The 14,583-nt window shown below is 37.9% G+C and overlaps 1 protein-coding gene across 6 annotated transcripts in view; it reads right to left on the bottom strand.

Annotated features, from left to right (window-relative positions):
• Positions 1-14,583, bottom strand: part of ST6GALNAC3 (ST6 N-acetylgalactosaminide alpha-2,6-sialyltransferase 3) — a 509,644-nt gene that overhangs the window by 189,576 nt on the left and 305,485 nt on the right. For all 6 annotated transcript variants that reach the window (XM_055341433.1, XM_055341430.1, XM_055341432.1 and 3 more), the window contains one exon: positions 4,057-4,466. In XM_055341433.1, the coding sequence (XP_055197408.1) occupies positions 4,057-4,466 (410 nt within the window). The remainder of the gene's footprint in view (positions 1-4,056; positions 4,467-14,583) is intronic.

Genomic DNA, 14,583 nt, shown 5'->3' with positions numbered 1-14,583 from the left:
GACACAATTTTTTTAATTCTATAAATAATACATCTTAATGGTGACATAACTTCTTCATTAAAAACCTGATGATGAAAACGAACACTTGCTAAAAAGTTCTAGTAAGTTCAGGCAAATCAATCAAAGTAGCAAAAGTTAAATTAAATGGATGTCCTTTTTTCCTTACTTACTCATGTCACCAATGGTATATCCACTGGAAATACTCCTATTCCCTTAGGAGAAAAAAAAAGTATGTATATATGTATGTGTGTGTGTGTGTGTGTGTAATTATTTATTAATTTCATGATTTATTAAAATATTTACTTATTAAATATCTTATTAACATATTTATTTATTTGAGAGACAGAGAGAGTGCATGAGTAGGGAGGGGGCAGAGAGAATTAGGAGAAGGAGAAAAAGAAGAATCCCAAGCAGACTCCTCCCTGAGCATGGAGCTCCACATGGAGCTTGATCTCACAAACTTGAGATCATGACCTGAGCTGAAATCAAGAGTTGGATGCTTAACCAACTGAGCCACCCAGGTGCCCCAGGAGAAAAATATTCAAAATTTCTGTTAGGATACAACCAACACACCCGTTGTGAGTGTGGACCCACATGAATGCTTGCCATTAAAATGTCTTCTTTGATGTAAAATAATCTTAAAATGCTGACAGTAATAATATTGCTGGTTGTGATGTCATTCTAAGATTGTTGTGTGTACACTGTGGGATAAAACTCTAGACTTGTGATTGCCAATATGGCAAAAATGAGAAACACCTGTAACATACATGAGGTAAAATTAAAACTTGGTAGCCTTGAATCTGAACTGGAAGTTTCAGTTCAAACTCATAATGATTTTACCTTTAAACAAAATATAGAGTATATATCATTTCTATACTAGCTGTGTCCAGTGAAAGGACCAGGAAACAAAGACAAATCTAGTAGAAATGAGCACCTGTAGCACCAAGATTATGCTGTCTTAAATACTAATAGGACCGAAGATCTTTGGAGAAATGTCTGGATCCAGGTTTGCATCAGACTATGTACAAGAAGAGCCTAAGTCATCCTATAACAACAGGAATCAAAGAAGCTATCCAAAGTTACCAAAGGCAACATCAAAAGGACTCTAAAACTAATTTGAAGAGGGTCCAATAGCACAAATAGGACACTTTGAGCATAAAGGCATAATTCTAATAGGTTGAAATATTTCAAATATGGTTAAATATGTCAATATGTAAATATTGATAATAAACTTACTGGTCACTTTTGGAGGATGCTAGGAAACCAGTGCCTTAGACTTGATAAAGAAAAAAGGATTGGTACTATCTTTATCTCTGGTTAAAAAAAAATAGTTAATGATGGTAAGTTTCTGCTTATAAAGTTTCAGCTGATATAAATGAAAAAATGATGAAATATCACCATTTTGCAATCTCTAATGAGTTATTGGATCTAGACAATGATCATTAATGATTACTAACATAAAAAAAAACTAGACAGTATTCCCGCTGAAGGAAGTATCACTGAATGGTCTTGGTAAGAAGCAATATGACCTGAATCCAATAAGAAATACCAATGAACGAAAAACATCAGGGGGGTACAATTAGGACAATTAGATTATGGAATACTCTATTGGACAAATCACTAGTTTTCTTTTCAATAATATAGAGGAAGGAAAGATACAGGTTAAGAGAAATATAGAAGACATATCAATTAATTGTAATGTATACAGCTCACATTAATCCTGATTTGAGCAATGTATGGTTCTTAATGCTAATCCTAATTCGAATTAAAATTTTAAGATATTAAAAGGGTTATTGGAAAAATTTGAAAACAATAAAATGTTATTAAAGAAATATTGCTGAGTTTTATGTAGGACAATGACATTGTGTTTATTTTTAAGAATCTTTATCTTCTAGAGATACATGCTAAAATGTTAATGAATGAAATAATACGTTGTCTGGCATTTGCTTCAAAATAACTCTTGAGAAAAAAAATAACTCTTGGGGAGGGAGAAAATGTATAGGGATATGGATGAAACAATATTGGCCATGAGTTAATAATTATTCATCCCAAACAGTGAGTATACAGAGGTTCATTACACCACTACTTTCTCTACTTTATACTTTTGACATTTTCCTTCATAAAAAGTCAAAAAATATTCTTCTTTGAAATTTGGCAATGAATGTTAGATCACTATGGGAAATCCTTTGACAATAAAATCCACACAGCTGAAGTTAGGATACAGATCTAAATCACAGAGCAGATAACAAGTCATTTGAGGTCATTTGGACAACCTTTTGTCATCCAACCAGATTTTACCAAAACCATCCATTCTGTTCATTTCTAAAACACTAGCACAGTTGTCTTTTTCAGTTTGGTTGCAGCACTCCATGATGCAAGCAGACATGAATAGACTCGGTGAGAAAAACAGAAGGAAGCATCATAAAATCAATTTGGCTTTTTTCCCCTCTACTTTTATTTTGGTAACTTTACCAACTGAATGATACCTGCAAATTAATTTTATCAAGAAAGCTTTTCCTCACCATACAAACAGCTTTCCTCATCACAGCCAGTAGGAAAATGAATCCTGGGGGATACCCTGAGGGCTGACTATGACTAATGAAATACCAAATATATCTAATTAATTGCTTTGCTCTGGGCTAATGAGAGACCAGAAATTTTCAAACCCTTTGAGATGGTCATATTTATATAGAATTGTGCTACATGCCTACTCCTTTATCTCTCCTGCCTATCTCTTTGGACAGCTTATGACACACTGATCCAAATCTAACCATTGGGATTCTTCTTGTGAACTCTAACTGTAGAAAGGGCCAGCATTATGGTGATTCCTGTCTTGCATTTCCTTAGATGCTGTGCATTTTGAGTAATCAGAATTAGAAAATGGTACATTCAGCCTATATTATCAATAGGAGAGTTAGTCCGGATAAGATTTTAAAATAATTATCAACACACAAATTACACCCACGGATATCAGAAATGTTCCCCCCACAAGCACATACCCCAATGTAGTTAAAATTTTAGGTTTGATGATATTGAAGAGTGAAAGACATACATTTTGAGGAAATCTGATTGTTAATATTGGAATTACAGCCAATGCTCAATTTATCCATGGTATTATATGAGTTAGTACCATTTACACATTACTTAAAACTTTTGCAATTTGGTTTCAATATTTTCCTTCAGCAGTTCTTTATCAGAACTGGAAATATGAACTAATAATCTACTTCTCTTCCATATACTGGTTATCTTTCTAAAAAGAAAGAAAAAATGGTAGGTAGTAGGGTCATAGGGGAGAATGAAGAGGATAAGAGGGAGCAGAGAGAGGAAATAGGAGATGTAAAGAGTAGGAGAAAAACGAGGTGAGCAGGCCTCAAGAAAAGGAAGTGGGAAGGGTGGTTTATAGAAGGCTACTGAGAAAAAAAAAAGAATGTAATGAAAATGCAAATTGGTTTGTTGGATAATTGAGTGAATGGTATTTATACCTCATTTCTCTTCAAGAATCCACTGTTAATGATTTTCAGTAATGCATAATTTCAATATGGTATTCTGAACAGACCAACATATCTGTTAGATACAAAGTTATGGTGCTCACGATCTTAGGGCCTGTTTTCATGCAAGAAGCTACACAGCCTTATTAGAGAATCAATAGCCTGTTGAGTTTTGTTGTCTCAGGTAAATTTTTACCATAACTTCCAAAGGAGTTGAGGTCCTAAAGTTCCTTAACATTTCTGTTTCAAAACAGAAATGTGTAGACTTCCTTTCGGCTAACATCCAATTTAACCAATAGCAAATTGAGCTAAATAAGAACAAATCTAAAGATATCTTGGGGAAGCATCCAGTATTTTTTGGATCCTCAAGCCAATCAAAAGGGAGAGAACAGAAGGTAGTGTAGGTGGAATAAATGGGGCCTAGTTGCTGGCTCGTCAAGTAATCATAATAGTCAAAAAACATAAAACAATCAATTTGAAAAATAACTCTGTTCATTTGATAGCTGGCAAAAGAACTCAGCAAGGAGCTAGCATAAAAGACAACAAGACTGCCTCTCAGCAGACTCACCTGTCTTTCCCAGTTTCCTTCTTAAAAATGCCATCACAGTAACTCATGCGCTTCTCTGTGGTCACGTAAATTTGGGCATTCGGGTAGATGTCAACAGTCTTTTTCAGCATGTTGTAAACGATGCCATTGCCATCTTTCCTCATATTGCGGAAAGGGCCCCAAATGACATAAATAGTAGCATTTGCTTCCTTGAAAAAATAGTCAGGGTTTTTTAGCAAAAGAGGAACGCTGGTATGGGACACAACTCGAATCATTGTCATGCGGCCAACATCTTCTTCATAGCCCTTGGTGGGGGCATTGTTCATTCTCCAAATGCAGGATGACTGATCTATCTCATTGCCCACCTTCTGGCCAACCATCTGACCTGAGTTTGACACTATGGCGCAAAGGTCACAGTCCAGTTGCAAAGGCTGAAAAACAGAGAAATAAGATGGGGGAGAGACATGTAAATTAGTGAATCCCAGCTATTTAAACAAGTTCCTCTGAGAAAATGAAATTCAGATATTACATATTGCATGTAGCAGCTGAATGTGGGATTTTTTGAAATATATGGACCAATCCTACAGTAGCTACCACAGGTTTTCAAGCTAGGGACATGCTTCCATTTAAAAAGTGAATATAGACTTTAAGAAATAATTGGGGATCCCTGGGTGGCTCAGCGGTTTAGGGCCTGCCTTCAGCCCAAGGCGTGATCCCGGGGTACTGGGATCGAGTCCCACATTGGGCTCCCTGCACGGAGCCTGCTTCTCCCTCTGCCTGTGTCTCTGCCTCTCTCTCTCTCTCTCTCTCTCATGAATAAATAAATAAAATCTTTAAAAAAAAGAAATAATTTTAATTTCTATCCCCTTGTGTTCGTCTAAAATTAAATGGAAAAAATAGTCATTTGTTTTCCATTCTAAATAATGACTTTTCATTCAAAACCATAATTTCAAATGAAATAAGGCAATAGGGAAAGATTTGATATCTTTAATAAGGATGGTGGCTAAAAAAAGAAATGCAAAAGGAATATATCCAGGCATCAATTCCGTATTTTACTTATATGTATGAATAAATATGTAGCAGTTGATGAAACTATGAAAAATTCAGCAAATCACAAGGTTCTGAAAATCTTTTTCAGACAAGAACTATTTAAGACAAGTCTCAGGCTGGCAAAACTTTTATAAAAATCCTTAAAAAATTCCCCGTGTCACCATGTTAACTGGCCTTTGTGTTTATGTCTATTTTAGATGGGTATGGAAAGGCTTCTTTTAAGAACTACGGGAAGGGATGTGCAGAGATAATCTCTAGTGCTGGTCTAACCACCTCCCTCTTGTCTTAAACCGATAAGGTAACAGAGACTCACAGAGGGTAAGCACCAGCTCTCACAACTTGCAGATGATAGATTGAAATCTAGATCTGGTAACTCTAAACCCATTCCTCTTTCCATTTTCCCTGCATTCCTTCCTCCCAGGAGAACCAAATAAATTCCTTTTGCCACTTTCCTCCTACATGATAAAAGCCACTTTATCTTTTAAAACAGTGATAAAGGAGTGATGAACTCTGTTGATATATATCTTTCTCATCTTCCTTCTATGAGATTTCACATTTTGTATCTGACATTCAATCCTCTATTTTTATTGTGCCTATTGGTCATTGGTTCTTCTCACACTGGGTACTGCTCTCATTTTATTAGTTATGTTGTATTTTATTGTTTAATTGTGTCTTTCTCCTATAGAGTAAACTCTGTAAGAATCAATGTCTGTCTTTTTCATTTTAATCCCATTTCCCAGAAGTCCTTGGATTACTATAGGAGCCCAGGATATAGTGGTTTAGTTAGGAGATGAGAGCAATCGAATTAAAATAATTATAAGAGCCTGAACACTGAACTTAGTATTAGGGAAGACATAGCCTTTCCCAAATTTGTTGAGAACTGTTGATTTAGATGAAAGAGAAACACAATCTGAAAGAAACCTATCAATATACAAACAGGTTCAATTTAGGTGGGTAAATGGAGAAGTAAAGTACCTCAGAAAAGTCACTTGTATAATTAACACCCAACTGTAGCAAGATGTCTTTCCTATCAATGGGAGGAATCCAAAGTAGTTATTGAGCAACAATAATGCGCCGTGTTCTTGGGGTTGGGGATTATTCAGCTGTGAAAGTTTTAAGCAAAAACCCCTGACCTCATAGATCTTACATTCCACTGAGGGGGGAAAAGGCAATTAATAAATCAGCATAGTATATAAAAATGTTAGATGAAGATAGGTGTTAAATAGAGAAAATTAAAGCAAGGAAGGAGGTAAGGAAGCATGTGTGTGCATGTGTGTGTGTGTTGGTGGAGTGATCAGAGAAGGCCTGGGAGGAGTGGGGAATGGTATGTGAGGGAAGACTTGAAGAAAGTAAGAGGGCTGGCAATGGGGACTTGGGGCGGGGCGGAGGGTGGGGGGCGTGGGTGCATATTTCTGCAAAGCAAAACCAAAAGCCACTGCAAACATCCCATGGTAGGAGAGGAACACAGGGACGCAGTGTGACCTGGGAGAGCATTGATTGAGGAGAGCCAGTGGGTACTGGAGTCAGAGAGATGACCAGAGAGACATCTCATAGGCTCCTTTACTCAGGGACCTTCGGAAGGCTCTGAATAGGGAAATGGCTGATCTGTGTTATATTTTAACAGCATTGGCTGCTGTGGGGAAAACTGACAAAAGGGAAATGGGTAGAAACCCAAACAGACTACTGCCACAATCATGACAAGAGATGATGGTTGGGTAGCAGAAGAGGTAGCAAGATGCTGCCCACACGCTGAACAAATTCTGAAGGCAAAGCCTGTTGGGTTGACTAGTATGATGGACTATGGGACCTGAGATACAGGGAGGAATTATGGAAAACTTCAAATTCTTAGTCTAAGCAACTGGAAGACTGGACCTGACTTTAAATGAGAAGGCAAAGGCTTTAGGAAGAGCAGGATCAGCAGAGGAAAGCCAGCTCATTTCCAGATCTGTTAGATTAGAAATGCCTTGAACACGGACCTCCCATAGCTAATGTTATAACAAAACCACTCAAACTGCTTTAAACCACTGCCCCCCCCACCCCGATTACTGAAGTAATATGAGCTCATTGTGGAAAACTTGAAAAAAAATAGATCAAAAAATTAAAACTCTCCATATTTCCACCATTTGACAACAATATTTCATGGTATTTTCCTCCTTCTAGATATATTAGACAGGTTAAGAAATAACTATTTACAAAATTTAGCAACCTTGGTTTTCCAATTAATTTCACATCATTAAAATTTCCTGTGCCATGCAAACAGTCCTTAGAGATGTATTTTTTAAAGTTTTATTTATTTGTTTTGTAGAAAAGGGGCAGAATGAGAAGAAAAATTTTAAGCAGACTCCCCCTGAGCCCAGAGTGCAAGGTGGGGCTCAATCCCAGGACCCAGGAATCGTGACCTGAACCAAAACCAAGAGTCAGACACTTATTAACCAACTGAGCCACCCAGGCACCTCTCCTTAGAGATACTTTTAATGCTGATTCAATATTCCATTATGTGGACATACCATAATGTACCTACTTGCCTTCTGCTGGGCATCTGGCTATTATCTGATTTTGTTCTGTTATAAAAATTGATTTAATCAACATCCTTGTCTTTCCCACTGCATTTTGGATGCTAGCAGTTACTAGGTTAATCTAGCTTTACTTCTTTTAGTTTTTATTGTGCACCTGTGAAATATGCTAGATGGACAAACGTTCCCGTTCAATGTTAAAAAGAAGGATTTTGAAAAAACTTGACTTGTTAAGTAAACAAAAGTCCACTTATGAGGTGTCTTTTTCCCCCCTGTATAAAAAGAGAGTTATTGAGCTGTTAGAATCACGCAGGGTTTGAACAGGGCCGGACATTAAACAACATAGGCTCAGGTATGGACTGGACGTGCCACTGAGGTGTCACCATTTATGAAGTGACTTAAAACTCCACTATCAAAAGGACTGTCCATCACCCCTGCTACAATAAGATTTCTGAACAGCAGGTCAGAATAGGTCTGCTCGAGGTGCGTGAGCATATTAGGGCACTTGGAAATGGGGTGATGCCATAGTGAAGACTTCCTTGGTGGTCAGATGGGGGTGTAAGAGGATGCCTCTTGGGATGGGATAGTGATCTAAGACCTTCACGCATCTAGGAGCCTACGGTTTTTCAGGGCAATAAGGAAGAACACGGTATTTTTCTTGCCGAACGATTTGCAGCAGGGCCAACATACATTACACTTAGCTAAGTCCTCCAAACCCACTTAGAGTCATGCAAATCAATGCCTGATTTAAACTGTGTGTGTCATATGGCACACTCCAACTTATCACCAAGTTGCATATGGTACAGGGAGGTTACATTCCATTTTCTGTTCCAAGAAGTTGCTTCACTGTATAATAAAAGCATTTTTGGGTATGGCCTCCACAAATTAAAAAAAATAATAATAATAAAAAAGAGATAGAGCCTCGGATGTGCTCTAATCTACAAATCTGCATCAGATTTCCTAGTCGTTGAGTGAATTAGCTGGTTGTGCTGTAACAAGCCTTAATTTAATAAGAATCAGCAAACTGGTTTCACTTGACAATTGTAACCTCTGAAAGTGATCAATTAAGACATCACAATCTGTTTCATGACAACATATCAGAATGCCGCAGCTGTGCAGATTATGAGGTCAGCAGCTGACTAACAACTTGAAGGCAAACGTTGGCAACCACAGCCTCTCGTTTATGTAACAAATATGTAAAGGGGCACAGTGCTAGGAACGTAATGGTTTGGGGAATAGGTGGTGATCTTTAAATCGCCCCTTTCTTCTATATATTGTCACCATGGCTAGAGTTGGAAGAGCCTTCCACGTACCTCTCCTGCTTGGCCACCATCCTGCCTCGTTGCCTGATGTCGTCCTAAACGAGGTACCAGGAGACATGGTTGCACACGGTGACTCCTCCACCTGCCACCTGGTCGCAGGGACCATTTTCTAGCACGCTAGGAGAGCCAGGCTGGATGCATAGAACATTCCTAATCATACTCAGAAGCCTCAGGTAACACCAAGAGCTTGCTAAGGCCCAAGGGACTCATTTATATGTTTGAAGACACTTCAAACTACAGTAAGCCATGATAAAAAAGAAAGAAATACCTAGGCACGGATGGACGGTTTGACCCAAGAGTCACTCTTATCTGGTTATCTCAGTTCCTTTTATTAGCTTTATCGCTGCATCTTGTGATCTCAACTTTCTTTGTTAAAATGTACTGCTGTTTCTTGGACTCGTTTATATTATTTGACTTGGGGCCCTTGCTCGAAAATGTATTCCATATGTCTCCACTCGCTCGGTTCTGCCTCAGTAAGCAGTTTCTTCCCAGAATGAGGCCCTGGATTTTCTGAGACCTTTGGAAAGATTTAGTCAGCTCCACTTTATCAAACTCTATCTTAATTTGGAATTCCCCTTTTTAGTTGACTTGTCCTTTACTTTTTGTTTCTTTTCATTAAAAACAAACTTGACCTCTTCATCTTTTTCTCATGTACACCCAAAGCATCATCAAACCAAATGTTTTGGTTGGGCTTGCGAGGTGTCTATCACCTATCAACTGAGATCGCCACAAATATTCAACCAACTGTGTCTGGGCAACTGTGTCCCTGTTAAAAGAGAGCCCACAAATATCAAACAAGTCCTTTTTTAAAAAAAATAACATTTTATTTATTGGGGCACCTGGGTGGCTCAGTGGATTAAACATCTGTCTTCGGCTCAGGTCATGATGCTGGGGTCTGGGATTGAGTCCTGTGTCGGGCTCCCTCCCTGTGGAGCAGAAAGCCTGCTTCTCCCTCTCCCTCTGCTGCTCCCCATGCTTGTGCTCTCTCTGTCAAATATATAAAATCTTTAAAAAATAATAAAAAATAAAGATTTTATTTATTTTAGAGGGGGGGAGAGAGAATACAAGTGGGGGAGGGGCAGAAGGAGAAGCAGACTCCCCACTGAGCAGGGAGCCTGATGTGGGACTCCATCCCAGGACCCCGGGATCATGACCCGAGATGAAGGCTGGCACTTAACCAGCTGAGCCATCTAGGTGCCCCCAAACACATCCTTTTATTTAAAGCCTAAAATGTTGATTTTTTAAAAAAAGATTTTATTTATTTATTCATGAGGGCCAGAGAGAGAGGCAGAGACACAGACAGAGGAAGAAGCAGGCTCCACCGAGGGAGCCCCACGTAGGACTCGATCCTGGGTCTCCAGGATCATGCCCTGGGGTGAAGGCGGCGCTAAACCACTGAGCCACCCGGATTTCTTTTTTAATGGTAAGATCACTATATCTGAGTTGGGTATTTCTCCCTTGCACAAGTATATAAATTCTATATCTGCATATCTGGCTATGAACACTGGGCTTGGGGAAAGTTAAGAATTTGGCGGCATCTATTAAAGAACCAAGTAATTTTTACTTAGTACTTATTCTGTGAAAGGCACCATGAAGGATAAAATAATTTTAGAATTCTAATCAGTGTGAGCTTTTAATCTCAGTACACAGCTCTGAGGCATAGCAGAGTTTGATGATTAACTAGGGTCAATTCATACACTATTTTAAAGGCCTAAGGGATTGCCTTGAAAAACAAGCCCTTTCTCTGCTAGAATGAATCATGACATTTGCTTCGTTACAAAAAAAAAAGGACTTGACTCCTGTCTGGGGCACAGGGAAAGGATGCGAGGGGGAGGAAGGGAAGAAACAGAGTGAGAAAGACATCTAAGCAAAATGTATTATACTTATTGATAGAAACTTGATTGAACACCTATCATAGGCCATTCATCCTGCCAAGCAGTTTATTACATTATTCCATTCATCCTCATAATAAATTCTTCATAAGTTGGATTGTTTTTATTTCCTATTACAGAGTTGAGGAAATTGAGATGAATATTATACCCAGTGAGAACTAGACATCTTTCAGGTTAAAAGAAGCATATGTTATCTTTCATAAAAATACACTCTCAGCACTAAGAAGGGAGAGATATTAAAGAAATATTTATTTTTACTTTGCACTATTTCTAATATACATTTAGGAAAACATCTCAAAATCTCCTACACTATTAAAATTATTTATATTAAATTGCAAATTAATGCTTTTAAACATCTTGGTGGCCAAGAATTTCACCAAAAGAGGACAAGGTTTCTCAATTGATGAAAGGAATTCCTCAGGAATATTAGGGTTTGTACATGAGCAGAATTAACCTCTCTTCTCTGGCAATGGTATTAGCATGGCATAAGAAATTATGTAGAAAATTTATTCGTATTACTTTTGATTTGAAATCTGGCTGAAACATCAGTTGAATATAAACTAATCATGATCAATTTTATTAGCCTCGAATGGTCCTCCATATCTTTACTTAATTTGTTTTTCAAAACTTTTTCATAACAGCAGCGAGTTGTATCTCTTTCGGAAGCATTAAGTGATTACAGTCCATGTCTGAAGGAAAAAAGGCCATGGCAGGTGATGTTTTCAGAAGCTGATCTCCGTGGCTAAAGGTAGTATCTCCCCCTGCATGAAAACCTCCTTGAGGTAAATTATCTTTAAAAGCAAGTCCTTGGGGGCGCCTGGGTGGCTCATGGTTGAGTATCTGCCTTTGGCTCAGGGCGTGATCCCAAAGTCCTGGGATCGAGTTCTACATCATGCTCCCTTTGGGGAGCCTGCTTCTCCCTCTGCCTTTGTCTCTTCTTCTATCTGAATAAATAAATAAAATCTTAAAAAAAACCCAAACAAGTCCTTGGGATTCAAAGTTAGCTCAAGATTGCCAAGCCATTCTCTAAGTCATGAGTCATTTTTCCTCTCTGTACTTATGAATATTCCAGAACACTGGCTGATTGGGATACTATATCCCTAACTATAGGTCCTTTTACAGCCATGACAAATTTTATTTGTATTCTATTACAAGCTTAAGTGCTTAGCATGAATATGAATCTTGTTTGCAAAAATGCTGAAGAATGAAAGCCCAGGAAACTCAAGAAGATCCTTTACTCCTGATCCTATGGGGAAGAGTGGGAGAAAGGTTGGCTATTCTTTACTGCTTTTGAAGAATCTGTGGCATTTTAATAATTAGCTTTATTTTCCTGTGTTTAAATATTATTTATATGGGCCCTAGAAACCAATTTACCATGATATGCCCAATTGATCCTTTCCTGGCTTTAAAAAAGAAAAGAAAGAAAGAAAGAAAGAAAGAAAGAAAGAAAGAAAGAAAGAAAGAAAGAAACCCAAATGAACACATTACCCACTCTGATTGGCATGAGTTTATCAACAAGTTTATCTTTTGTTATTTTTCAGTCACTTTTCCCCTCAGATTAGTATATATACAAAGAACTCTTCTGTTTCTCTGCTCCAAGCTTACACACACATATACACACACACGTGCACGCACACACATGTGGTTACCCTCATCCAGCTCATGAGACCGCTCACTCTCCTAGCCACTTTTTTCATCCTGCTCCTCACCAACTGCTCGGGAAAATTCCCCCTCTTTCTTCTTTGGGTAAGAACCTGACATATTGCCATGTCTTTTTTGAATGATATATTGGGACAACTGCCAAGCACTTTACATTTTAATCAGCAAGAAGAATGAAATATTTAACCTTTACTTTTTTTTTCTCTGTGAATAAGCTTATAGACAAGATAATTAGAGCCTATAGAATAGATAATTAAAATCTGCGAATTAAAACTTGCAAAAACAGTGTGGCTTCCCCAGCAAAGAGAAATGGCCATGTATGAAAGGTCACCTGTCAACTAGTTCTAGTTATTAAATCTCTGCATTTATCACTAAGGTGGCTCTATGGAAAACGAAGGTCAAGACATTAAATTATGAAACAGTGTGGATTAGAAAAGGTCGCCAAAAACTCAAGTAAAATTTAACCAAACCTGCTAATTCCGCCCCCCGAAGGAAGCAGACACAGCAAGGGATGACACCTAACACCAGAGAGTGCTAATCTCTTTCCCGGAGCTTAGCCCCACACAGAATATGAATTTCTATTTGATGTCTTGAAGTCTAAAACAAAACTTGCTCATCTCAAATAAAAACAGGAGCTTCGATAAATATTTCAGAATGAAAATCATGTTGGAATCGAACTAGCTTAAATTATTAAGAACATTGTTTTACACTACTCTAATGGTTGCTTTCATTTCAACCATAAGAATGCAATTTAAAATATTGGCCATGGGGCACTCCTGGCACCCTAAATGCTTTACAGGACAATTAGCAACTCACCACTCACTAATTTACTACTTTAATATTGAAACAAATGGGATCTTTGCTTTTCATCATCCAATTTGAATGAATCTGAACAAAGCAAGTTGAACAAAGCTCCAGAGATGCACTCTTCAGTTTGCTGTCATTTCCTCCTCTCTTCTTCATGAATGTCTTTAGAGTTTTAGTTTTAGAGGCTTCAACATGTATAATGATGCCATTGGGGAATAGATTTTGCCTTTATTCTCCTTGATGTTCTTTTGAGGTCTTTCAAGTGAAAGGTACAAAAGAGGCATTAACAATCTGGCATTGTTTTTATTGCTTGACAAAGAAAAAAATGTATTTTAATTTTTCCCGTGTTTCAGGAATGATTAAGCAAGCTGTTTTCATCTACACCGAGTCACTTTCAGCAGACCTCTAACTGTGAGCAAAGAATTGTGAAGACTGTTCTAGAGAGAAATCAGCACAGTGCAACCAAGCCAGCCTGTAAATGTACTTCCTTGCCCCTCTCTCTCTACAAACCAGCATCTCTGTTAATGCAGCTTTCAAAAACAGTGTATATAAATCACACACTACGAGTACCAGCACATAAAAAGACAGATTTGATAACCCACAGTTTGGCTCTGATTCTCTGTGGATTTGGGATATGGCATTTACCTTGATTCCTACCTGGTGGCATTACATCTAAGCATAAAACTTAATATGGGGGTACATAAAAATGTTAATGTCAAGAAATAATTCTAAAACAGGCAACATAAAGCTATGTTTCTCAGTTGCCGTATATGATGTGTTCTTTTTATTTGGAAGTTCCTTGAGGGGAATGGATCTGTATTATCATGTAGGCATGCCAAAGGAAAACAGCTTGCATTCTCTGGACTGGAAGGCGAAAATCAAGTCTTCTCAAACCAAGAGTTTTCTCCTATGGACTGGAATAATTGAAATAATTTATACTTCACTATCACTAGAAGGTCATAAAATTTGACTAATTTTGCAACCAATTTCCCTCTAGATTATTTTCCTCTCAGGAAGATGAGCTCGGGATGTAGTGCTAACATTCTACCCACCATGTCATGTAAAAAATTAAGAAAGAACATTGGTTCATGCTATAGTACTGGTATCTTAATATGTCACTCAATTAGGGACATAGTTCTCAACTAAATTCAACAATGACTAGGAGAGCTTTTAAAAAATTATAAGGCCTATATCCTATATTCCACCCCTAACCAATCAAATCGGAAAACTAAGGACGGTGCCTATACTTGTTGTTTTTTTTTTTTTTCAAGTTCCGCAGATGATTCCAATTCCTAGCTTTGAGAA

This window comes from Nyctereutes procyonoides, unplaced genomic scaffold, assembly GCF_905146905.1.
Source record: "Nyctereutes procyonoides isolate TBG_1078 unplaced genomic scaffold, NYPRO_anot_genome, whole genome shotgun sequence".
In the NCBI taxonomy this organism is placed as follows: Eukaryota; Metazoa; Chordata; class Mammalia; order Carnivora; family Canidae; genus Nyctereutes; species Nyctereutes procyonoides.
This window is presented reverse-complemented; position numbering and strand designations above follow the sequence as displayed.